The 25,429-nt window shown below is 30.6% G+C and overlaps 1 protein-coding gene across 2 annotated transcripts; it reads left to right on the top strand.

Annotated features, from left to right (window-relative positions):
* The first annotated feature begins 471 nt into the window (after positions 1-471).
* Positions 472-1,199, top strand: LOC149145611 (uncharacterized). 2 transcript variants are annotated; one of them, XR_016264925.1, is made up of 3 exons: positions 472-867; positions 904-995; positions 1,127-1,199. XR_016264925.1 is itself a non-coding variant. In XM_089449889.1 (3 exons), the coding sequence occupies exons 1-2, from the start codon at positions 506-508 to the stop codon at positions 976-978; spliced, it is 315 nt and encodes a 104-aa protein (XP_089306015.1). In that variant the 5' UTR covers positions 472-505; the 3' UTR covers positions 979-995; positions 1,127-1,199. The 2 variants fall into 2 exon arrangements, 1 of the variants encoding a protein (XP_089306015.1); XM_089449889.1 differs by having other exon boundaries at positions 472-668; positions 827-995.
* The last annotated feature ends 24,230 nt before the right edge of the window (positions 1,200-25,429 follow it).

Below are 25,429 nucleotides of genomic sequence, written 5' to 3'. Positions count from 1 at the left end.
ACAAATTATTATCAAGTCTAGAAGAATCTTATTAATGTTCACTGCATTGGATTAAGAGCATGCATCTTGTGGGCATGTTTTAATTATTGATTTATTGTTAGATTTTATGATAATAAGATTATGTTATAAACATTTTTTATTACAACGGGTCACTTTTTATCATTAATTTTTTTTTTAAATGCCCAACTTGAAACATATAAATAGCAAACCTTTCACTTCACTTTCAAATCCAAAAAGAACGTCCTTCCAAATCCACGATCGACGGTTACATTGGGCTCCGTGCGGAGCGGGTGTATTTCAAAATTTAATAATCTCTACGGCTACATTGGGCTCTGTGCGTGGCGGATTTGAAAGAGGTAAAATTCGAATGCATTTGAAATCCCTAAGCTCCGATATATCATTATCACATTTACACAGCAAACGAAAAATGAACAGGGCAACAGCAAACGAAAAATGAACAGGGCAGGCCGACAAACAGAGGAAGAGCAGAGAGTATCGGCCTTTCATGGCTGGGAGATGGTGGGCAAGCGGAAGAGTAGAAAGTATTGGCCTTCCATGGCTGGGAGATGGCGGGCAAGGGGAAGAGTGGAGAGTATCGGCCTTCCATGGAGTAGAGGAGAACAGATTTCGGGTTTGTTGGAGAAGAGCAGAAGAAATTAGAAATTGGAGTAGAACTTTGTGCTATAGAACTCTGTGTATTTTAATACCGTGTTTTCTTTTTGGAGCATGGCCATGCTTACTTGTTTATACCTTGAATTCCGCCTGTGCATTTTTTTTGGTTTTTTTATTTAATTTGTTTCTGTTTTGAAATGGTGTGTTGGTTTAGATTTGGTTTGTCTGGTGTTTGTTTGGTTCTGGCTTGACGAGGTCGGGGTCAAGAGGGTTAAGAGGGAGAGTGACGAGGTCGGGGTCAAGAGGGTTAAGAGGGAGAGTGATGCTGCAATTAATTTAATGGTGAAGATGGGATCGCTGATTTAATGGTGAAGATGGAGAAGGTATATATTATTTTATTTGTTATTTAATATTTTGATGGTAATTTTACTGTCTTATGGATATATTATTATTTTGTAGAATATTTTATCTTGATTTTTTGGGTTAACTTGTGCTGATTACTCTTCAATTGCAGATCAAGTGCAGAGGAAGGAAGAATGATAGAAGAATTACACCACATATGCTCTGCATTTTTTTGGTTGCTGGTGAGTATTAATTTTTGGTTTCTCTCTTATCTAATTAATTTTTATTAGCATTAATTTGTAGTTTCTCTTATATCTAATTATTTTTTATTGGGTATAAGGTAGGTGTGTTTAATAAGATCAGGGTTTAAATATACCTGTATGATACAGAAAGGTGGGGAAAAATTTCATGATCTTTGGTGTTTTTCTTGGTTATTCAATGTCTTTGCGTTTTATTTTTTGGTACTGGTCATTTTCAAAAGGGTTATTGATGCTGATTAGTGGTAGCATAAAACCTTCTAAACTTCTAATCCTTATATCTTATGAAGGAATTTGGTCTATCTATAAAAAAGAATTAAAAAGAACTAGAAACTGTTTGTGAGTAAAATTTTATTTGAATTTTATTATAATTCTTTTTCTCCCTGCTTTTTGCAAACATATTTCAGTCATTGGCCTTTCTTTATTTAGGGTTTAGATACACTTGTACTATGCAGGCCAAATGTTGGGAAAATTTCATAATCTTTGATGTTTTTAGTGGTTATTCAATGTCTTTGGGTTTTATTTTTAGGTACTGGTTATCTTCAATAGGGTTATTGATGTTGATCACTGGCAACATAAAACCATTTAATGCTTAAATCTGAAGAAGAATTTGGGGTTTCTAGAAATTTTCTTTTAGAAACTGTTTTGTAGATGTTCAATATGTGAGTAAATTTTTATTTAAATTTTATTATAATTCTTTTTCTCCAGATTTTGGTCATTGGCAGTATTTTATTTAGGCTAGTGACCCAGTCCAAGCCATGTTGAGCTTATAAACTAATGGGCTGAGCTTATAAACTAATACTTATTTCCGGGTGAGATTATTAAACATTCAGTGACCTGTAGCAGTTAATTGGTGTGAACATAAAACCATCCCAGAATTTTCTTTTTAGACTGTTTGAGTTACCAAAATTTTTTTAGACACTATTTGTAGGAGTTCAATAAGTAAGTTAAATTTTATTCCAATTCTATTATAATTCTCTTAGCTTCTGCATTTTGCAAACTGAATTTGGTCATTGTCCCTATTTAGCTGAGTGAACCACAATTGAGGCCATGCTGAGCTTATAAAGTATAGCACACATTTGGGATGAGATTATTAACCAATCATATTCATCAATCTCCATTTATTGGTTTTCTCAACCAGCTTGAGCAAAGTACTTTTAGGGAGCATCGATAGACTTACTAGTCCTAGAGAAACAGTGCTGGTATGCCATCTAAGATGGATGGAATGAGACCTCCCAGGCACCTGCATTAGATGGAAACACATCAGGTAGGCAAAAGCACACTTAAAGCAAGACTTGTATGAAGACATTTAGATTCGGCAACATCTCATTATGCAAGCTCACACTTTGAATTAAGTCCTATTTAGAAAATTATGGTTTCATGGATTTGTTCTTCCCTATCTAAGTGTAAGCAAGTTGCCTGGTATCAACTCACAATAGGTGTGCTAGGGGTGACCTAGCATAGTTAAGGAAAGAGGGTTCAAATACTTATCTTTGACCTATCTCTTTCCAAAATCAATATCTACATTAATGGTTTGGAAAAGGTTGAAAAGGAGTGTAGTTCCTACATTTTCCTTCCTATTCAGTCTACCGCAAACATTTTTGTAGCTCATGCCCATAAAAATGCCTTTTATATTTTTCAATTTTAAGAGATTACTACACTTGTCTATAAGCATTGCATTCCCTTGCATATCGATCTTAGAGGGACAGAGCCCAACTCCTTGCTTATGTTTTAGTGTGTTTATTTATGTACCTAGTACTATCTAAGTGTAAGCAAGTTTCTTGGGATGAACCAACAATAGGTGTGCTAGGGGTGACCTAGGTACTTGGCAGTGGTTAGCACCTTTGTTTAGTCTAAGGCCAGGAAAATCTTAGGTATGTGATTTTTTCTAATGAGTAGCTTCCTTTTTATTCTACATAATATTAACTTTAAACAGATTCACCTGTCTTTGTCAAAAATCAATACCTACATTAATGGTTTGGAAAAGGTTAAAAAGGAGTGTAGTTCGGACATCTTCCTTCCTATTCAGTCTACTGCAAACATTTCTGTAGCCCAGGCCCATAAAAATGCCTTTTATATTTTTCAATTTAAAAGAGTACTACACTAGTCTTTAAGCATTGCATTCCCTTGCATATTGATCTTAAATGGAGAGAACCCAACACCCTCCTTGTGTTTCTAGTGTGTTTATTTATGCCAATGACTGCTAGTATTGGAGAGTAAGAATGGAATATCCCTCTAGAATTCACCCATTAGAAGCAATGATTGTAATTGTTGATTCATAATGATGTCAATGAAAAGAATATGCCCATGAAGCTATGAGCAAGAGGGGTATTCTGGATGGGGTGCAAGAACATCAGGCTAGTAAACATTCAGATGAACTTGGGCATTCTTGTTAGTTGGATGCCAATGGTGAAAAGCTTTTTATTGAGATGATCACCTACTGTGCACCCAATAATTGGGAATGGTGGGCTGATACATCACTCTTAACCAAGAACAGACCAATTCACAGCTTACAATAATTGACCAACAACAGGTGGAGAATGGCATTCTTCTATGGCTGTTTTCTTAAAATATAGAATTAGGTATTATATATGTGCAATTCTTAATAAAAATCAGATGGCCTGAAAATGTATACCCTAGTCTCTTAGGTCTTTTTTGAGTTTTTGTAGCATATCAACAGACCTCTCATCTTTTGCATATTCAGTTGATAATGTTTTTTCCATCCCATTTCTACCATAGATATATGTGCAATTCTTATTAAAAAATCAGATTCCTTTTTGAGTTTTTGAAGCATATCAACAGACCTCTCATCTTTTGCATATTCAGTTGATAATGTTTTCTCCATCCCATTTCTACCATAGATATATGTGCAATTCTTATTAAAAAATCAGATTGCCTGAAAATGTATACCCATTGCCTTAGTCTTTGGATCCTTTTTGAGTTTTTTAGCATATCAACAGACCTCTCATCTTTTGCATGTTCAGTTGATAACGATTTTTTCATCCCATTTCTACCATAGATATATGTGCAAATCTTATTAAAAAATCAGATTGCCTTTTTGAGTTTTTGTAGCATATCAACAGACCTCTCATCTTTTGCATATTCAGTTGATAATGTTTTTTCCATCCCATTTCTACCATAGATATATGTGCAATTCTTATTAAAAAATCAGATTGCCTGAAAATGTATACCCATTGCCCTAGTCTTTGGATCCTTTTTGAGTTTGGTAGCATATCAAAAAAACCCCTCATCTTTTGCATATTCAGTTGACAATGTGTTTTCCATCCTATTTCTATTTCTACCAAAGATATGGTACGCAGCTCAGATAACATAGATAAGAAATCGACTGAAACATTATTTATGCCCTTCTTGTATTGAATTTCAAAGTAAAAAACTTGTAGTTTACTTTCCTACTTCACTAAAATTCCACTGGGAAAATAAATACTTCAAAGCTTCATGCTCCATTTGGATTTGGAGGTGCTGTCCGAATAAATATGGCTTGAATTTTTCTGTAACATAAAAGTCAAAATTTCCTAATCATAGATGCATAATAACTTCTCCTTGTCAATCACAATAGGCTACTGAATTGCATGACCACTGTGTTTATGCCAGTTCCTAATACATCATATTTCACTTCAAAAGTCTATGAGAAATATGGCTGGGCCTTTTTCATTTGTAAGAAGGTAGCCCCCTGCAACCTCCATCCATTGGCCACTCTGTTCATGCCAGTTCCTAAAGCATCATATTTCACTTCAAAAGTCTATGAGAAATATGGCTGGGTCTTTTTCATTTGTCAGAAGGTAGCCCCCTACCTTCTATTAATCCTTATTGGTAAGATCTGTGAGCTGCACCATGTTGCTTCCAAAAACATAACTTCTTATATAAATTATCCACACTCCTGGGAGTTGGTCCGTCAAGAAATAAGGAGTGAAATTCAAGAAAAAAAGACTGAAACAGAGCCCACCTTGGATGATTGAGAAAATTATCAGGCTTTAGGCTCCTTGATCACGATTTGATGGGAAGCAAAACTAGCCGTTTTTCATTCTAAATATATTGTCCTTTATACGGAAAAATAGCGAGGGAATCAATTGTAGAAAAACTTTAGTTACTAATAAAGTCATTCAAGTTCATCTTCTGTTATAAGTATTTGACAGATGCTTGAGTGTTAGAGTTTTCATAGATAAGAAGGTAGCCTCTCTGTAGCCTCCAACCAGTTAACTCTATCCTTATTAGTAAGACAATTGAGATGTGCCCTGGCTTCCAAAACCCTAGAAAAAATTCCTATGTAAATTGCATATTCTATTAAGTTCTCTCAATTGAGTCACATGTTTGGGAGTTGGCCAATCAAGGAAGTAGGTGTGAAATTCAAATAATAAAGAATGAAGTGGAGCAAGCCCTAGATGATTGAGAAAATTGTCAGGCTTCAGGTTCCTTGATCATCACAATTTGATAGGAAGCAAAACTAAACCGTTTTTCATTCTAAATATGGTGTGTTATTTGCCACAATAATGTTTATTGTTGGGATAAATGGAACTAATGAAGTTATTTAGTTTCACCTTATGTACAAGTATATGACAGATGCTTGCTTGAGTGTTACAGTTTGCATAGGTAATAAGGGAGCTCTTTTGCAGCCTCCATCCATTTGAATCAATCCTCATTTGAATCGATCCTTATTGGTAAGATTGGTGATGTGTGCTATGATGCTTCCAAAACCCTTGACAGGCTATGTAAATTGGCTATGCGAGTCACATTCCTGGGAGTTGGCTAATCCAGGATTAAGAAGTGAAATTCAAGAAATAAAGCTGAAACAAAGCTAGCTCTCTAGATGATTGAGAAAATTGTTAAGCCTCAGATTTACTGATCACAAGTTGATAGGAAGCAAAACTAATGGTTTTTCATTTTAAGTATTTTGTCTCCTTTTCCACAATAATGCCGGTGGGTTAAATGGAAATATACTGAGAAAATCAATTGTAGACAAACTTAAATTACTAATGAAGTCATTCGGTTTCATTTGCTGTTGCAAGTTTTTGACAGATTTCTGCTTGAGTGTTATAGTTTGCATAGACAAGAAGGTAGCCCCTTTGCAGCCTGCATCCATTTAAATCCATCCTTATTGATAAGATAAGTGAGGTGTGCCATGATGCTTCCAAAACCCCCCTTGATAAACTTCCTATATAATTTGCATATTCTATTAATTTCTCTCAAACTAAGTCACATTGTTGGGAGTTGGGCAGTCTAGGAATAAGGAGTAAAAATTCAAAAAGAAAGAGTGAAACAGAACAAGCCCTGGATGATTGAGAAAATAGTCAGGCTTCAAATTCCTTGATCACAGTTTGATAGGAAGGAAGCATAACGAACTATTTTTCTTAATCATGTGTGTTTCTGCCACAATAATGTTGGGATAAATTGAAATATACTGAGATAATCAGTTGTAGACTAACTTAAGTTACTAATGAAGTCACTCAGTTTCATTCTGATACAAGTATTTGAAAGATGCCTGCTTTGCAGTGTCCACTGATTTAAATTGATCCTAGTTCGTAAAATCAGTGAGGTTTGCTATGATGCTTCCAAAACTCTTGACAAACTTTCTATATAAAATGCATATTCTATTAAGTTCTCTCAACTCAGTCACATTCTTGGGAGTTGGCCAGTAAAGGAACAAGGAGTAAAAATTAAAGAAATAGAGAGTGAAAAAGAGCAAGCTCTTAATGATTGAGAAAATTGCCAGGCTTCAGATTCCTTGATCACAATTTGATAGGAAGCATAACGTTGGCATAAATGAAAATGTGTCTCAACTAAGTCACATTCTTGGGAGTTGGCCAGTCACATTCAAAAAGAAAGAGTGAAATAGAGCAAGCCCTGGATGATTGAGAAAATCGTCAGGCTTGCCATTCCTTGATCACAGTTTGATATAGGGAGCTGAAAGTATTTTTCATTTTAAGTATCACGTGTCTTCTGCCACAATGATGTTGGGATAAATGAAAAGGTACCGAGAGAATCAATTTTAGACAAACTTAAGTTACTAATGAAGTCATTAAGTTTAACTTTCTGTTACAAGTTTTTGACAGATGCCTGCTTGCCTGCTTGAGTGTTACTGTTTGCATACATAAGAAGGTAGTCCCTTTGCAGCCTCCATCCATTAACTGATCTTTATTGGTAAGATCAGTGAGGCGTGCCATGATTGATCCTTATTGGTAAGATCAGTGAGGTGTGCCATGATGCGTCCGAAACCCTTGACAAACTTGCTATATAAATTGCATATTAAAGTTCTCTCGACTGAGTCATATTCTTGGGAGTTGCCAGTCCAGTAAGGAGTAAAATTCAGGAAATAAAGAGTGAAACACAGAGGCAGATGACAGAAAATTGGCAGGCTTCAAGTTCCTTGATCACAATTTGATTAGAAGCAATTTGTCAGGCTTCAGGTTTCTTGTGTTCTTGGCCAGAATGATGTTGGGATAAATAGAAATACACATAGAGAATGACTTGTAGACAAGTTTAAGTTAGTAATGAAATCATTTAGTTTCACCTTCTGTTAGAAGTATTTGACAGATCTTGAGCGTTACAGTTTGCCATGTAGAATGAGCTTTTCTTTTATAATATTAATTCCTTGTATTTCCTTTATCTATTCAGTTGGACAAACTTTTTGAATAATGAATTACAAAAGTGCAATGTGGTGAGTGTGAATTGAACATGCAACCTTCACATCTTCAGTCTAATGCTCTCCAAACTGAGTTGTCACACTACTGGATAGACAAAGGGGCTTTTACTCGGCACTGTATGTTACAGGTCGAAAATTTTTGTCATCCTGTAAGGGGAATATTCTGTCATGGCCAGTATCAGTATTTGACCCTGATAAAATAAAAACAGGTCAATTGTTGTACCATATGTAAAACATACTGAATGGTACAATGGGTTTTGTAATTTATAATGGGTGTACATCGCTATTAATTCAAAAAGGACTGAATTCAGTATGTCTTGCGATTTGGGCTTCGATCACTGTCCCATCAAGTTACTAAATTACTTACCTAATGATTCGAAGAGTTACTTCCCTGAGTGACTTCTGTGAGCGCAATGACCTCCCATCGGAGAGTCTGGCACACCTTTTTGATAGTTTATGTTTTTATAACCAATTCATTATGAAATAAAAAATCCAGCAAGCAGCGACCCGCTCGCAATCAAAAATTAAATCAAGATGTAAGACACCCATGCATGTGAAAATCAAGAGATAGTTCCGTAGCCCTCAGCCTGTCTCGGCTCTTTCCCCACCCAGGCTGAACACCCAATCAGGCAGGCTTAAAGCATATTTCTTATGGTATGTCTTTATCTCTCTAATAAGGTTTCCAGTCCAATAGGGAAACCAGAAGGAAATCCTTCAGTCGTTCTCTGCAAGTAGCGTCCTATTTTCTTTTCGATATAGATGCCTAGTTGCTGTTCGCGTGGATTCAGTTGCTTACCTTGAATCAGTTCAGTTAATCTTTAACAGTTGCTTACCTTGATTCAGTTGCTTGCCTTGATTCAGTTGCGCTTACCTTGAATCAGTTGCTTACCTTGATTCAGTTGCTGATATTGTTTTTGTAATGGTGAAAGTTAATTATTGTGTTTTGTTTTTAATATTTAATAGTAAATTTGTGATTGAAAATTTATTTATTTTCTATCTTACGAAACAGGTGTAAATTGACGGAAAGGGGAGAGGGGGCTCTTGAAACAGGTATCAAGAATGTAGATGAGAAGAAATAGGAAGTGTTTAGACTCAAAGCAGAGCTTTGATGCAGAGTGCTGTGAAAAGGTAAATTAAATTCTTCTTACAATTTTGTGTGGGAGTGAAAAATTATTTTGTATTGCATGATATTTTGAATGTCATTTTAAACAAATAATAATTGTTTTTGTTATTTATTTACTATTTTAAAATAGAAATATTATTAAAACTATAATTTCCTTGTGGTACGAAACAGAGATCAAGAAGGTAAAATTGCATAGAGGCTCAAACTCTTTGTAGGAGAATCACATATCAAGTGTTATTGAAGATGGTATTACATTTTGTAATTGTAAATTCTAGTGTATTTTTTGATGTACTCACTCACAAACTATACTGTTAATACATAATCAGATTTTTCTTTTGAGAAGGGGTTGACCCTTCTCACAACCTTCAAAGATAGCATGGCCAAAGCTATCTTGGAGGAGTGTCATTTTTGTTTGTTTGTTTTTATTTTTATTTTTATGTTTTGGTGTATTTTCATTTTTTCCAAAGGTAGTGTTTATTTGTGAAATTTTAATTATATTTATTCAGATGACTTTTAATGATAACTTCACATTTCAAAATTTGATTGATCATATTCACATTTTTTTCCAGGCAAACAATTGTTTTCACATGATATTCTTATATAACACCTACAAATGGCCACCCATGATTAGTGAAAATAAGGTCATAAACTTACATTATTCACAATTTTTTCACATTTACAAATTTTACAACTACAAATGAGCATAAATGATTCAGTAAAAATAAAATTATAATATTGCATTATTCACAATTTTTTTACATTCACTTTTTCTTTTCACATGATACTATATAACAAGCACAAATAATTTAGCAAAACTAACTCATAAAATTATATTATTCACATTTACAATTCTTTCATATGATACCCTTGTATAAAAATCACTAATTTTGAAAAAATGAACTCATAAATTATATCTAAAAATTTTGATTCAATATTAACTCACATTTAAAATAATTTTTAAAATTTTGTTATTTAATAAAAATTAATATTTAAAAAATAAACTCTTAAATTATATCTAACAATTTTGATTCAATATTAACTTTCACATTTAAAATAATTTTTAAAATTCTGTTATTTAATAAAAATTAATATTTAAAATTTATACAAATAAAGACACCAAATTTTTAAGATATCACACTAATTTCTTTTATAGTTATTAATGTTGAGTTGTAATGTGTTGTGTTGTTGTGTTGTGTAATGTGTTGTTGTGTTGTGTAATGTGTTGTTGTATTGTAATGTGTTAAGTGTTGTTTGTGTATATATTATACACATGACATTGTGTTCTATATGATGTATTTTAAATTAATTTAAAGTTGTGAAAAATTTAATGGTTAAAAGTAAAAATATTGGTTTTAAAAACATTTATACATTATGACATGGTTAAATATGCATTGGTTATGAATATGTATTTTCGGTAAATTTTTATTTCTATTATAATAAAAATAGATATGCATGTGGTTTTTAATTTTACATTTTAAAATTATACATTTACATCTCTTCATATAATATCATATTTATTGCAACAATAACAACAATTAAATCCTTAAAAATAAATATATCAATTTTCAAAGGTCATAATATATCACCACATACACATTTTAAAATTGTTACTCTTAACAACTTTCAAAAGTATGATGTTAAAGTATGAGAAATGCTTTTTATTTTGAAATATGATTTTCTATTTTTGTAGTAGTTTCTACATATTTTAAAAATGTTGCTCCTCACAACTTTTCAATTAATTTTGTTAATCATAATTTTATTATAAAAGTGAAATTTAAAAATGATATCTAATTTAATGGATATATATATATATATTTTTTTTTTTTTTTTTTTTTTACATTATAATATTACAAATTTTTATTTTTTAATTTGATTAATTTGTACATGTTAAAATGATGAATTTTATGTCTTTTAAAAATATGTTTATTTGTATTATTGTAATGTGATATTGTGATGTATGGGAGTAGTCAAATTTATGTTATTTTTTAATTTATTTAATTTGTATATGTTAAAATGATGAATTTTATGTCTTTAAAAAATAATGAATAAAATATTTTATAAAAATGTTTATTTTTATTATTATTATTTTTTAATTTACTTAATTTGTAATGTATCTCGTGATTTGTTTTAGGTAAATTGAACATTGTAATATTAGAAATTTGTGTGTGTATTTGTATTTGTATTAGTTTTTAATTTAATTAATTTGTATATGTTTAAATGAAGAATTTTATGTCTTGGAAAAAATATAAATTAATAATATATTTGATAAATATGTTTATTTTTATTATTTTTTCATTTAATTAATTTTTAATGTGATGTTGTGATTGATGGGGGTAATGTGATTTGTTTTAAGGAAATGGAAAGTTATTAAGAATTTATGTTTAATAAAATAATTTAAAAAAAAAAAATTGTGGAGTGTAATATTATAAATTTGTATTTTTATTATTTTAATTTAATTAATTTGTATATATTAAATTAATAAATTTTGTCTTTTAAAATTCAAATTAATAATATATTTAATAAATATGTTTATTTTTATTATTTTTTAATTTAATTAATTTCTTTTCAAATAATTTTTTTAAAAAATTTGTACATTGTGTAATATTATAAAAAAAAATTGTGGAGTGTAATATTATAAATTTGTATTTTTTATTATTTTAATTTAAATTATTTGTATATATTATATAATAAATTTTGTCTTTTTAAAATTAAATTAATAATATATTTAATAAATATGTTTATTTTTATTATTTTTAATTTAATTAATGTTTCAAATAAATTTTTTTAAAAAATTGTACATTGTGTAATATTATAAATTTATATTTTTATTATTATAAATTGTTTTTAAATGCAAACAAATAATATATTTGATAAATATGTTTATTTTTATACTTTTTAATTTAATTAATTTCTAATATGATACTGTGATAAATTGTTTAATTTTAATATGAACTGGATGAATGGCAGTAATGTGATTAGGTATTAAAAATTGATGTTTATAAATATTATTTATTTTTGAAAATTTGTACATTGTAATATTAGAAATTTATTTGTATTTTTATTAGTTTTTAATTAATTAATTTGTATATGTTAAATGAAGAAATATGTCTTTAAAAAATATAAATTAATAATATATTTGATAAATATGTTTAGTTTTATTTTTTTTAATTTATTAGAGATTATATGTTTGATAAATATTTTATTTTATTATTTTTTAATTTGATAAATTTCTAATGTGATATTGTGATGTATGTGAGTAATGTGATCAGGTTATTAAAAATTGATGTTTAATATTTTTTTTTTTTGTAATTTGTAGATTCGAATATTACAAAGTGTATTTTTATTATTTTTAATTTAATTAATTTGTTGGTGTTAAATTGATGAAATTTATGTCTTTTAAGAATATAAATGAATAATATATTTAATAAATATGTTTATTGTTATTTATTTGTATGAATTCCTTGAAATAATAATGTATGTTGTCTCTAACTACTCATTTTAAAATTTGATTTTTAACAAGTTCACATTTCTTTATTTATATCAATCACTCTTTATGTTATAAAGTATGATTATTAACCTATGGTATTTCTTTCTTTCATATGTGAGTTGATACTTGAGTGGTTATTTCCTATAACATGTAAACACACTGCTAATATAGTCTATTTTTGAATTAAATTAATAATTTTATTATTAATTATTAAGTTTTAATTAAATTGACAATTTCAATATTAATATTAATTTTTTGGTTTTGCAAATAATAAATTTATGGTAAAAGGTATAATGATTTTGTGGCAAAGTATTTTTTCATTATTATTATTTAAATTAATAATTGAAATATTAATTTTAATTTTGTAGTTTGGCAAATAATATATTTATAGTAAAAATTATTTTTGATCAAGTGATATATAGTTGAGTGATTCATTAAAAATGAACTTATTGTGATGTATGGGAGTAATGTGATTAGGTTATTAAAAAATTGATTTTAATAAAAATATTATTTTTTACAAATTTGTACATTGTAATATTAGAAATTCTTATTTGTATTTCTATTAGTTTTTAATTTAATTAAATTGTATATGTTTAAATGAAGAATTAATGTCTTCTAAAAATATAAATTAATAATACATTGATAAATATGTTTATTTTTATTATTTTTTAATTTAATTAATATTTATTGTGATGTATGGGAGTAATTGATGTTTAATAAAATAATATTTTTTAAAAATCTGTAGATTGTAATAATACAAATTTGTATTTTTATTATTTTTTAAGTTAATTAATTTGTATATGTTAAATTGATGAATTTTACCTCTTTAAAAATATAAATGAATAATATATTTGATAAATATGTTTATTTTATTTTATGAATTATTTGAAATAATAATGTATATATTCTCTGATTTTTCATTTTAAAATTTAATTTTTAACAAGTTCACATTATCTTTATTTATATCAACCTCTATTAGTTTTTAATTTAATTAAATGTATATGTTTAAAATAGAATTTTATGTCTTCTAAAATATAAATTAATAATACATTGATAAATATGTTTATTTTTATTATTTTTTAATTTAATTAATATTTATTGTGATGTATGGATAATTGATGTTAATAAAATAATATTTTTAAAATCTGTAGACTGTAATATTACAAATTTGTATTTTTATTATTTTTTTAAGTAATTAATTTGTATATGTTAAATTGATGAATTTTACCTCTTTAAAAATATAAATGAATAATATATTTGATAAATATGTTTATTTTATTTGTGTGAATTATTTGAAATAATAATGTATATATTCTCTAATTTTTCATTTTAAAATTTAATTTTTAACAAGTTCACATTATCTTTATTTATATCAACCACTCTTTATGTTATAAAGTATGATTATTAACCTATGGTATTTCTTTCATATGGTTCCTTTCATACCTAAAGTAAGTGAGTTGATACTTGAGTGATTATTTCTTATAACATTTAAACATGGCTAAAACTATCTTGGTAAAATCTATTTTTTAATTAAATTAATAATTTCATTATTAATTATCAAGTTTTAATTAAATTGATAATTTCAATTTCAATATTAATTTTGTGGTTTTGCAAATAATAATTTTATAGTAAAAATGATATTTAAAAATGATTTTCCAAGTATTATTATTTTTTATTTAAATTAATAATTTTAATATTAATTTTAATTTTGGAGTTTTGCAAATAATAAATTTACAATAAAAACTATTTTTGATTAAGTGATATATAGTTGAGTGATTCATTAAAATTGAACTTATAAAATTATATTTAAAAATTATAATTTTGGCATTTAAAATTATATTATTTAAAAAAATGATTGTACCCATTTAACATTGTGCATAATATGATGTGTTCCAAGCAAGTTAAAGGTTATTAAAATTTAATGTTTAATAAAATATTATTTTTTTAAAATTTGTGTAACTCCATTTTATAAATTTGTATTTTTGTTATTTTTAATTTAATTATTTTGTATAAATTAAATTGATGAGTTTTATTTATTAAAATATATAAATCAATAATATATATTACAAAATATGTTTATTTTAATTTTATTTATTTGTATAAGTTAGTAAAGTATATGAATATATATGATTTTAAACTTATGATTATAAAATTTTGTTTTTAACACATTCACATTATTTTCTCTATATCAATCACTCTTTATGCTATAAAGTATGATTCTTAGTCTATTGTATTTTCATATGATACCTTTAATACCAAACATAAGTGATTTGATATAAATGCAATTGTGTTGTTTCTTCCCATGATATATAAAAGCTTAAAACTATCTCTTTAGTTAGAGTTTATTATTTTTTACTTAAATTAAATTTTTTATTAGAATTTTTTATTTTTAATTAAATTAATAATTTTATTTTTAATTTTTAACTTTAGAGTTTTCCAAATAATAAATTTATAGTAAAAACGATTTTTGATTTAAGTGATATATAGTTGAGTAATTCATTAAAAATGAACTTGTAAAGATATTTTTAAAAATTATAATTTTGACATTTAAAATTGTATTATTTAATAAAAATTGATGTGTTATTAAAAATGAACTCATAAAGATATATTTAAAAATTATAACTTTGACATTTAAAATTATATTATTTAATAAAATTGATGTGGTATATGTTTGCCTGTATATATGATTGTATTTATGTTTGTTTATTATTTTTTGATTTAATTAATTTGTAATGTGATCTTTAAAAATTATAACTTTGACATTTAAAATTATATTATTTGATAAAATTGATGTGGTGTATGTTTGCGTGTATATATGATTGTATTTATGTTTGTTTATTATTTTTTGATTTAATTAATTTGTAATGTGATATTGTGATGTATTGGAGTAATTTGTTTATTTTAAGTAAATTGAAGGTGATTAAAAAATGATGTTTAATAAAATACTTTTTTTTTTAAGAATTTGTATTTTTATTATTTTATTATTTAAATTAATTTGTATATGTTAATATGATGAATTTTATGTTTTTTTAAATTATAAAAGAATAATATATTTGATAAATATGTTTATTTTTAATTTAATTAATTTGTATATGTTAAAATAAGGAATTTTATGTTTTTAAAAAATATAAATGAATAATATATTTGATAAATATGTTATTTTTTTTATTTTACAAATTTGTATTTTTTGTTATTTTATTACAAATTTGTATTTTCGTTATTTTATTAATTTAATTAATTTGTATAGGTTGAAAAGATGAATTTTATGCTTTTTAAAATTATAAATGAATAATATGTTTATTTTTATTATTATTTTTTAATTTGTATATGTTAAAATAATGAATTTTATGTTTTTTAAAAATATAAATGAATAATATATTTGATAAATATGTTTATTTTTATTATTTTACTATTTTTTAATTTTATTAATTTGTATATGTTAAAAATGATGATTTTTTTTTTAAATATAAATAAATAATATGTTTTATTTATATATAAATGTATATAGTTTTAAACTTCTCGTTTTAAAATTTGATTTTTAACAAGTTGAAAGAGAGGCAGTGTTGAATTTTTCTAGAAGCTATGTTGGTTCATGAATAATATGTTTATTTTTATTATTATTTTTTAATTTGTATATGTTAAAATAATGAATTTTATGTTTTTTAAAAATATAAATGAATAATATATTTGATAAATATGTTTATTTTTATTATTTTACTATTTTTTAATTTTATTAATTTGTATATGTTAAAAATGATGATTTTTTTTAAAATATAAATAAATAATATGTTTTATTTATATATAAATGTATATAGTTTTAAACTTCTCATTTTAAAATTTGATTTTTAACAAGTTGAAAGAGAGGCCGTGTTGAATTTTTCTAGAAGAGATGTTGGTTCAAGCCTAACGAATGAGCAATTTGAGTTGGCTAAAGGCTTTCTAATTGTTTTTTATTATGGTAAAATTATATTGATAATTCATTGTTTTACTTTCAAAAGCTTGAAGGAATTTGAAGAGCAGGTATATAACTGCTTTGTGGGATTTGATCCCAAAATAATTGATTTGTAAATACATACTCAATCCCAACGAATGGGGCAAAGATTTCAATTCTGGGCAATCACCAAGACAACAAGGCAGCATTTCCAACAAAGCATTTCCCAAAGAAAATTCTTCCAAACTACTTAGGTTTCCAATATCCCGAGGGAATTCTTTAAAATTTGTCTCTGACAGGATTAATATTTCCAGGGACAGTTGATGTGCAACTTGGCGAGGCAACACTTCCACACTCTTGCAGTCTGAAAGGTTTAGATATTCAAGCGTCCTCATATTTGCAAATGTTTCCTCCAACAAGGTCAAATCGGAGCAATATTCCAAATTTAGATATTTAAGTCTGAATATTTAAGTCGAATTAAATTCCTGAAGGAATTTGGAAGCCCATGCAAACTCCGACAGCGAGAGAGATTAAGGTGTGACCCAAAAGAATCAAGCAGCAACTTCATGGGCATCTTAGGTGCAAGTATTGCAGTGAGGACAAATGACATAATTCCTCTTGTAAAGTTTTGAGATGAATCAAATATGACATACAAGTCACCACAATCTTTTCGATGTGCTTCATTCGTCCAATGGACTTTGGGAACATTGAAAGAGGAGCATAAACATGTAGCTCCTGCAACTCCGGAGATGCGTGCCACACAATATTCATCTTTCAACAGTAAGAAAAATATAGAGATGTTAGCCTTTATCCACAAAACCCTTCAAATGCATTTGAGAGCCTGTGCTTGTATAGCAATTGCAGCAACAATCTACCATAAATTAGGGCGCAAAGTAAAAAACGAGAATAAATACAAAATTGTCTTTAGCCCTAACATGAGATTTTGCTTGCCACAATTTTTTCAATTTGTTTCATACCACTTCTAAAACCCTTATATTCTTCATCCGAATCCAGGGAGGCACGCAAGAGAAGGACAGTTGTTCCAGCGTATCCATGTCAGGTTTGGTGACTCTACCCTCCTCAGTATGCTTTCTAAATGACGATCTTCAGTTGCAACAAGTTGTAACTTCATGACACAATATGGTTTAGGGTCAATCAACTTTCTGAGACAGTTTCCCAAAACCTCATCACACCAATTTTTGAACCATATGACTTCTTCGTCTGATTTTGGTTCCCGAACGTGATAGAAATAACTGAGGACACGAACCATCCTAATTCCCCGCCCCTCGGTTATTACTTGCAGATTCTTTACGAACAAATTGTCAAACAGCAAATAAAGAAAACAAAGCAACGAGTTTTTCTCTTTCAAGCAACAAAAAACTAAAATAGAGCAACAGGTTAATGTTAGAATGATTCAAGTACTTGCAAGCGATTGTTGCCACAAATCATCAATGTCGTCGGTCTTGAGCAGAGCTCCTCTTGGCATGCATAAGGCAAATGAGGCGAGAATGCGGTTAGGGGTAAGGTGGTTACGGCCATAACTAACCGAAGTTGATGAGAAACTCTGAATAATGATGCATGTGGGAAACAGATGTCAAGCGGAAAGAGGAAAATTTGTGCCAAATGTCAAACAGCAGAAGATCCAGATGTCAGTCAGAGAATGAAAGTGTACACAACTATGTTCATTCAATGAATTTGTGATATTAATGCATAGTTCGAATCATCACATATTTCATGCACATTATATATATTCATATACTAATAAGAATGTATACTGAAACATGAGATACAAAATAGCAAGTGGTATAGAGGCTTGAAACCTTACAACTATTGTCATCCATAGGGGCAATCTGAATGGAAAACAAAAGCAGCAAACTAGTCCACTTAACTACTTCATGTGATATAAGCTTCATACCTAGTTTAATTAGCCTATGGAAACTGAACTACCTAGTAATATAAAATCTTCCTCATACCCAGAGGATAGAGTGGTTAACATATGGGGGTATCTGTGGTCCAATGGGTGATATAAGTATTTTAGAATATACCAGATAAAATAGTTCAATTATAGTGGCTCTGAAAGTGGCTGACGTTGATAAAAATATAAATAGAAAAAGACTATTATATAATGTGGTTACCTCCTAACAGCAGACCGGAAAAGGAATGCAACATAAAGCCCCATAAGGCAAGTTATTTTAACTTCAAGGAAGATGGATATGTTAAAAAATTGAAGTTTGAATCCAAAATTTGTTTGGGAGATTTTTTTACCCTCACTTTCATCCAGCTGAAGCCATCCCTAGATTGGACAAAAAATTCCTTTTACAGAGTGAAAAGAAAAGGAAAATTACTTGATGACGAACTGGTATTAATTATGTTAATGGGTAAAATAACCTATAAGGAAATTCAAAAACGTAGAAATAGTCGAGATGCAGATAAGGCATATGGCTACGAATACCTAAATTGAGATTCATATGGCCATTTATCATTTAGTTCCAATAAGTAGATTTGGTTTAGAGTTTGCTTTCTTGGATCTTGTCAAAAATCAGGAGATAACAGAATCAAGAACATTTAAGTAGGATTAGAAAAATAAAGCCCTGTCTATCTACAGATATACACACATATTTTCCTCATGACCATATCGACGAATACGAGAAGCATCCTTAGAAAGTGAAGAAAATTTGAGTAATGCAGAAGATGGGCGTTTACTTTGTTACTTGAAATCCCAACTTACAAATACAGAACTTGCCTTATCTGTTCCACAGCTCGACACAGCTCTATATATTGAATTGACATGCCAATGTACTAAATCTGAATTTTATGACTCATGGAAACATCGATTATAATGCATCCAAAAACATATTCAAATTTCCACCTCCCCTGTTTAAAAGCTATAAATCTAAGAGTTTTTTGTTCTTTAATTGAGATCCATTTTCTCCTTATCATGACATTTATTTTATCGCCCAGTTTTCGTATATGAACCAGGTCATTCTTGTGGCTATGTTTCCTCTTAGTCGCGAGGCTTCTCCATCGCTTACCTCGCATTTTCTCGTTCCTTTACACAGGAAAATTAAAACAAAAAGTAGATTCTTTGGTTCAAATTTCTGTGGAGATTTGATCAGTTAGGGTTTCTTCTTGTGTAGCAATAAAATTTACAAAGCTTTGCTATAATCCTTTTGAACCTGTGCCTTGTTTTGCAGGTATTGAGCTCACCTTATCTCAAAGGCATTCCCTCCAGCCATAAGGTAATTCAAATCTTTTTCCCGTCTCACTAAGGTCATGACGTTTTTCATGTTTAATAAATTCCGCTAATCAACAATGAAATTCTCTCTGCAAATTTCGAGAAAATGAACCTCTCGATATACTGAAAAATAACACATACAAGAGGTTGAATTTTATTTCAGTATGCATCCCCTGTTAAGTAGGTGTGTGTAATCGTTGTAGTGTTTTTGGCTCTTCTGTAACAAAATTTAAAGGGGACTTACAATCATCATTGGGCTCCCCTCATTACATCTGGGAAACCAAGCTCAAGCTCCTCTGGATCGCCATCAAGCAATGGGCAAGGAACCATGCAAAAGAGGAAGGGGAAAAAAAATCGATCTCCAAACAAAACTGGCACAGTGGAATCAAGAAAAGGAAAGAACCCAAGACACAGAAGAGGATCAAGTTAAAGAAAACGAACTGTATAAGGAGCTGTACAAACAGAACAGAAGAGAGGAGGAAGAGCAAAGGCAAAAGTCACGATGCCTTTGGCTCAAATCGGGAGACAAAAATACCACTTTTTTCCACAACAGCCTCAAACTAAGGCGAGCAGGGAACAACATTGAAAGAATAACAGTGGAGGGAAGAGATCTAAGAGAACAAGTGGAAATTAGGGAAGCAGCGACCCGACATTTCCAAGCTCTCCTAACAGCAGATCCTCACTACAGGGAAAATCCGGATTTCCTCAACATAATGGAGAATAAGATCTCAGAAGCCCAAAATGCCGAGTTGGACAAGGAGATCACGACGGAGGAGATAGAATGGTCAATTCACAGCATGGCCTCGGACAAGGCTCCGGGCCCTGATGGTTTCACAGTGGCCTTTTACAGAACTCACTGGGATATTATCAAGAAGGACTACATCAGAATGGCAAAAAACTTCTTCACAAAAGGTAAAATGGGCAACAGCATAAAATCCTCCCATCTAGCCCTTATCCCTAAAGACCCCAATCCTCAAACATTTGATCGTTTCCGCCCTATATCCTTGTGTAATGTCTCCTATAAAATCATCACTAAGATCTTAGCAAACAGGCTAAAAAAACTCCTCCCTTTCCTCATCTCCGAGAACCAAGGAGGCTTCGTCCCTAGGAGACAAATAACGGATAATGTCATCCTTATTCAGGAGGCAATTCACAGCAGCCTATCTAGAAAGGAAAGGGGCATGATCATTAAGCTCGATATGGCAAACGCCTTTGACCGGGTTAACCATTCATTCCTTCAGGCAGTTCTAAAGAAATTTGGCATCTCCGAGTTCTTCATCAGCAGGGTAATGGAATGTATTTCCTACAATTGGACAACTCCTCTCATTAATGGCAGGCCCAGCAGAGCTTTCAAAAGTTCAAGAGGCTTGAGGCAAGGATGCCCGCTATCCCCCTTCCTCTACATCATCATGGCTGAAACTCTAAGCTTGCACCTGGAGAATATGCGCAAATCAAAGGAAATAACAGGGGTTGTGATGTATTGGAGTAATTTGTTTATTTTAAGTAAATTGAAGGTGATTAAAAAATGATGTTTAATAAAATACTTTTTTTTTAAAGAATTTGTATTTTTATTATTTTATTATTTAAATTAATTTGTATATGTTAACATGATGAATTTTATGTTTTTTAAAATTATAAAAGAATAATATATTTGATAAATATGTTTATTTTTAATTTAATTAATTTGTATATGTTAAAATAAGGAATTTTATGTTTTTAAAAAATATAAATGAATAATATATTTGATAAATATGTTATTTTTATTATTTTACAAATTTGTATTTTTTGTTATTTTATTACGAATTTGTATTTTCGTTATTTTATTAATTTAATTAATTTGTATAGGTTGAAAAGATGAATTTTATGTTTTTTAAAATTATAAATGAATAATATGTTTATTTTTATTATTATTTTTTAATTTGTATATGTTAAAATAATGAATTTTATGTTTTTTAAAAATATAAATGAATAATATATTTGATAAATATGTTTATTTTTATTATTTTACTATTTTTTAATTTTATTAATTTGTATATGTTAAAAATGATGATTTTTTTTAAAATATAAATAAATAATATGTTTTATTTATATCTAAATGTATATAATTTTAAACTTCTCATTTTAAAATTTGATTTTTAACAAGTTGAAAGAGAGGCCGTGTTGAATTTTTCTAGAAGCGATGTTGGTTCATGAATAATATGTTTATTTTTATTATTATTTTTTAATTTGTATATGTTAAAATAATGAATTTTATGTTTTTTAAAAATATAAATGAATAATATATTTGATAAATATGTTTATTTTTACTATTTTACTATTTTTTAATTTTATTAATTTGTATATGTTAAAAATGATGATTTTTTTTTAAAATATAAATAAATAATATGTTTTATTTATATATAATTGTATATAGTTTTAAACTTCTCATTTTAAAATTTGATTTTTAACAAGTTGAAAGAGAGGCCTTGTTGAATTTTTCTAGAAGAGATGTTGGTTCAAGCCTAACGAATGAGCAATTTGAGTTGGCTAAAGGCTTTCTAATTGTTTTTTATTATGGTAAAATTATATTGATAATTCATTGGTTTTACTTTCAAAAGCTTGAAGGAATTTGAAGAGCAGCTATATAACTGCTTTGTGGGATTTGATCCCAAAATAATTGATTTGTAAATACATACTCAATCCCAACGAATGGGGCAAAGATTTCAATTCTGGGCAATCACCAAGACAACAAGGCAGCATTTCCAACAAAGCATTACCCAAAGAAAATTCTTCCAAACTACTTAGGTTTCCAATATCCCGAGGGAATTCTTTAAAATTTGTCTTTGACAGGATTAATATTTCCAGGGACAGTTGATGTGCAACTTGGCGAGGCAACACTTCCACACTCTTGCAGTCTGAAAGGTTTAGATATTCAAGCGTCCTCATATTTGCAAATGTTTCCTCCAACAAGACCAAATCGGAGCAATATTCCAAATTTAGATATTTAAGTCGAATTAAATTCCTGAAGGAATTTGGAAGCCCATGCAAACTCCGACAGCGAGAGAGATTAAGGTGTGACCCAAAAGAATCAAGCAGCAACTTCATGGGCATCTTAGGTGCAAGTATTGCAGTGAGGACAAATGACATAATTCCTCTTGTAAAGTTTTGAGATGAATCAAATAATCAAAGAAAACTGAGATTTGGGCCAAGCTAATTGAGAAATTGAGAGGGAAGCTACAGAGCTGGGGAGTGTATTGGGTTAACTTGGCGGGCAGAACAATTCTCATCAAGGCCATCCTTTCAGCTCTCCCAATCTATCAATTTGCCATTACTCTCGCCCCGGCGAGCATTCATAAGCACATGGAGTTGATAATTAGAAGCTTTTTGTGGCAGGGAGGAAAGCAAGATACAAAAAAGTTCAACTTGGTAAAGTGGGACAAGGTCATTCTTCCCTTAGAAAAAGGAGGGCTCGGAATTAGAATACCAAGATTAGCAAACATGGCTATGGGCTACAAGCTAACCTGGAGAATTCTCAATGAGAGAGGAGCCTGGTGGGCAGAAGTCATCAAGAAGAAATACCTGAACGGGGTCAACAACAATATCCTCTCAGAAACCATCATCGACAGGCAGTGTACACCCATTTGGAAGCTTATCAAAAAAACTCTCCCCCAATGCAAATCCTGTATCTCAAGAGTTCCGGGCAATGGCAGAGATATCAGCATCTGGGAGGACAGAATAATGGGATCGGAGGCTAGGGAAGCGCTCCCTAAATTCAGGCCCCTGCAACGGTGGATGTCAGAGGCAAATCTTAAGACTCTTTATGACATCTCTCTTTGGGAACACAACTGTTGGATAGGTTGGAGGTCTATCACTTTCCCTAATGATCTTAAGAACCTCTGGGCTGATCTTAAGACTTCACTCATAGGCTCAGCTCCCATGCACAGAATGTCAGGAGACAAATTTGTATGGGATTCCAATGGTGGCAGCTACACGGTCAAAGAGGGCTATAAAACACTCCAAAATGCCTAAGCAATAAACAATTGGCCTCTTCACAAAGCAGCTTGGAGAAATGAATGCCTGCCAAAGGTAAAACTTTTCAATTGGACCCTTCTCCATGGTAAAATTCTCACCGCTGAAAATCTCAAGAAGAAGGGCATTCATGGCCCCTCAATCTGCTGCATGTGCAGGGCAGCGGAGGAAAGTAGTAACCATCTTTTTATAGAGTGCCCCTTCGCAAGATCTTGTTGGAAACTCATCACCAGTCCTCTAATCACAGGTGATCTCCCCAACCAGATTACTCTCCTTCAGAAAAATTGGGCAAAAAGCTTCCCCCAAAACAAAAAAGGTAAGACCCTAGCTACAAGGTCGTGGAATAGTATACCCCCGAATTTATGCTGGCAGATATGGATCGCCAGGAACAAGTGCATATTCAACAACAAGAAACCAAGCATCACTAGCACCTTGGCTAAAGCGATCGCACTCATTTCAGAGACAATTGAGGCAAATGGCATAATCCAGATAGACCCGGAATCGCCAGATGCAAGAGTAAAAGAGTGGGTGAGTAAATTCAATTATGAAACAAGAACAAAAAAAAATGTAAACACAGGAAAAGGAAACTTGGATTGGAAGTTGAGAGGGACCAAGGAAGAAGTCAGAAATTGGATACAAAAACAAAGGAGACCCGCCCTTCAATTTGATGGGGCTTCAAAAAATAATCCGGGCCAAGCTGGAGCTGGTGGAATCATCAGAGATCCTCAAGGAAAAACCATAGTGACATATGAATGGGGATTAGGCTCTATGTCAAATAATAAGGCACAGGCTTATAGCCTCCTCTTGGGGACCTCTATCGCTAGAAAACTCGGCCTCCAAAACCTTCTTATTATGGGAGATTCTACTATTATCATAGCGGCCATGATCTCAGGGAAAGATTTCAAGCAAATGGCCTTGAACAACATCAAAAGCAGGATAATGAATAACATCAGGACTTTAAGCGGAGTCACCTTCAAGCACGTGCTAAGAGGAAACAACACGGAGGCGGATGAACAAGCCAACAAAGCTACAAGTAGGCAGACAGGCCAGGTCAGAGAGAATGATGAAGTTTATGAAAAAGATATTCCCTAAGCAGACCTCCCCCATCCCCTCATACCAGAACATCAGTCACCTCAGGCACCAATTCCATCGTATCAGGCTCTTCCCCAAATCTCCCTTCCCTTCCCCAAATCTCCTTGACTGTACAAAATGGTACCAAAGAAGACAAAACCGCCCTCATGACCCAGTGCACAACATCATGCTTTATCTCATCATGAATTACCCTCTGTCCAACGCAGTCATTTTCTGGCTGCGTGATCGAGCCCATCCCCTTCGCACGCCCCTTGACACCAGCAGAATCACTTCAGAGGATCTCAATCCTCCCAAGATCAGATCCTCCCAGCACTGGATTAAGCTTCCGAGGAGCTTCTCTCCTTCTATGTATTGCAGTTCGGACCTCAGGGACTCCACAGTTCGCAGCTCCGCAAAACATCTTTTTTGCGCACTCACCAAGCGATGGCATCATTCTGAAGCTCTCAGCTCTCATTGGGATCCAGAGCTCCGCTCCTTGCTCCTGGTAACTGCTGGTATATGTTCGGTTGTTTTAATTATTTCTGACATTCTGTTTCTTGACCACTGTAGAGCTCCCCGTATTCCATTGCTGCCCATTCACCTCTATCCCCAGCGCTCTACGGTCCTCACAGATTTGATCCACCTGCTCTGTAATACCGCCTCCCTTTCCGCTATCTCCCTCCTCCCCGATCTCCACCGGTTTTC

Source organism: Pinus tabuliformis, chromosome X (assembly GCF_031772625.1).
Source record: "Pinus tabuliformis cultivar Carrire ecotype Pingquan chromosome X, CPIR1, whole genome shotgun sequence".
Classification (NCBI taxonomy): domain Eukaryota; kingdom Viridiplantae; phylum Streptophyta; class Pinopsida; order Pinales; family Pinaceae; genus Pinus; species Pinus tabuliformis.
Note: the sequence above shows the minus strand (reverse complement) of the source record. Positions and strands in the feature narration are given on the sequence as shown.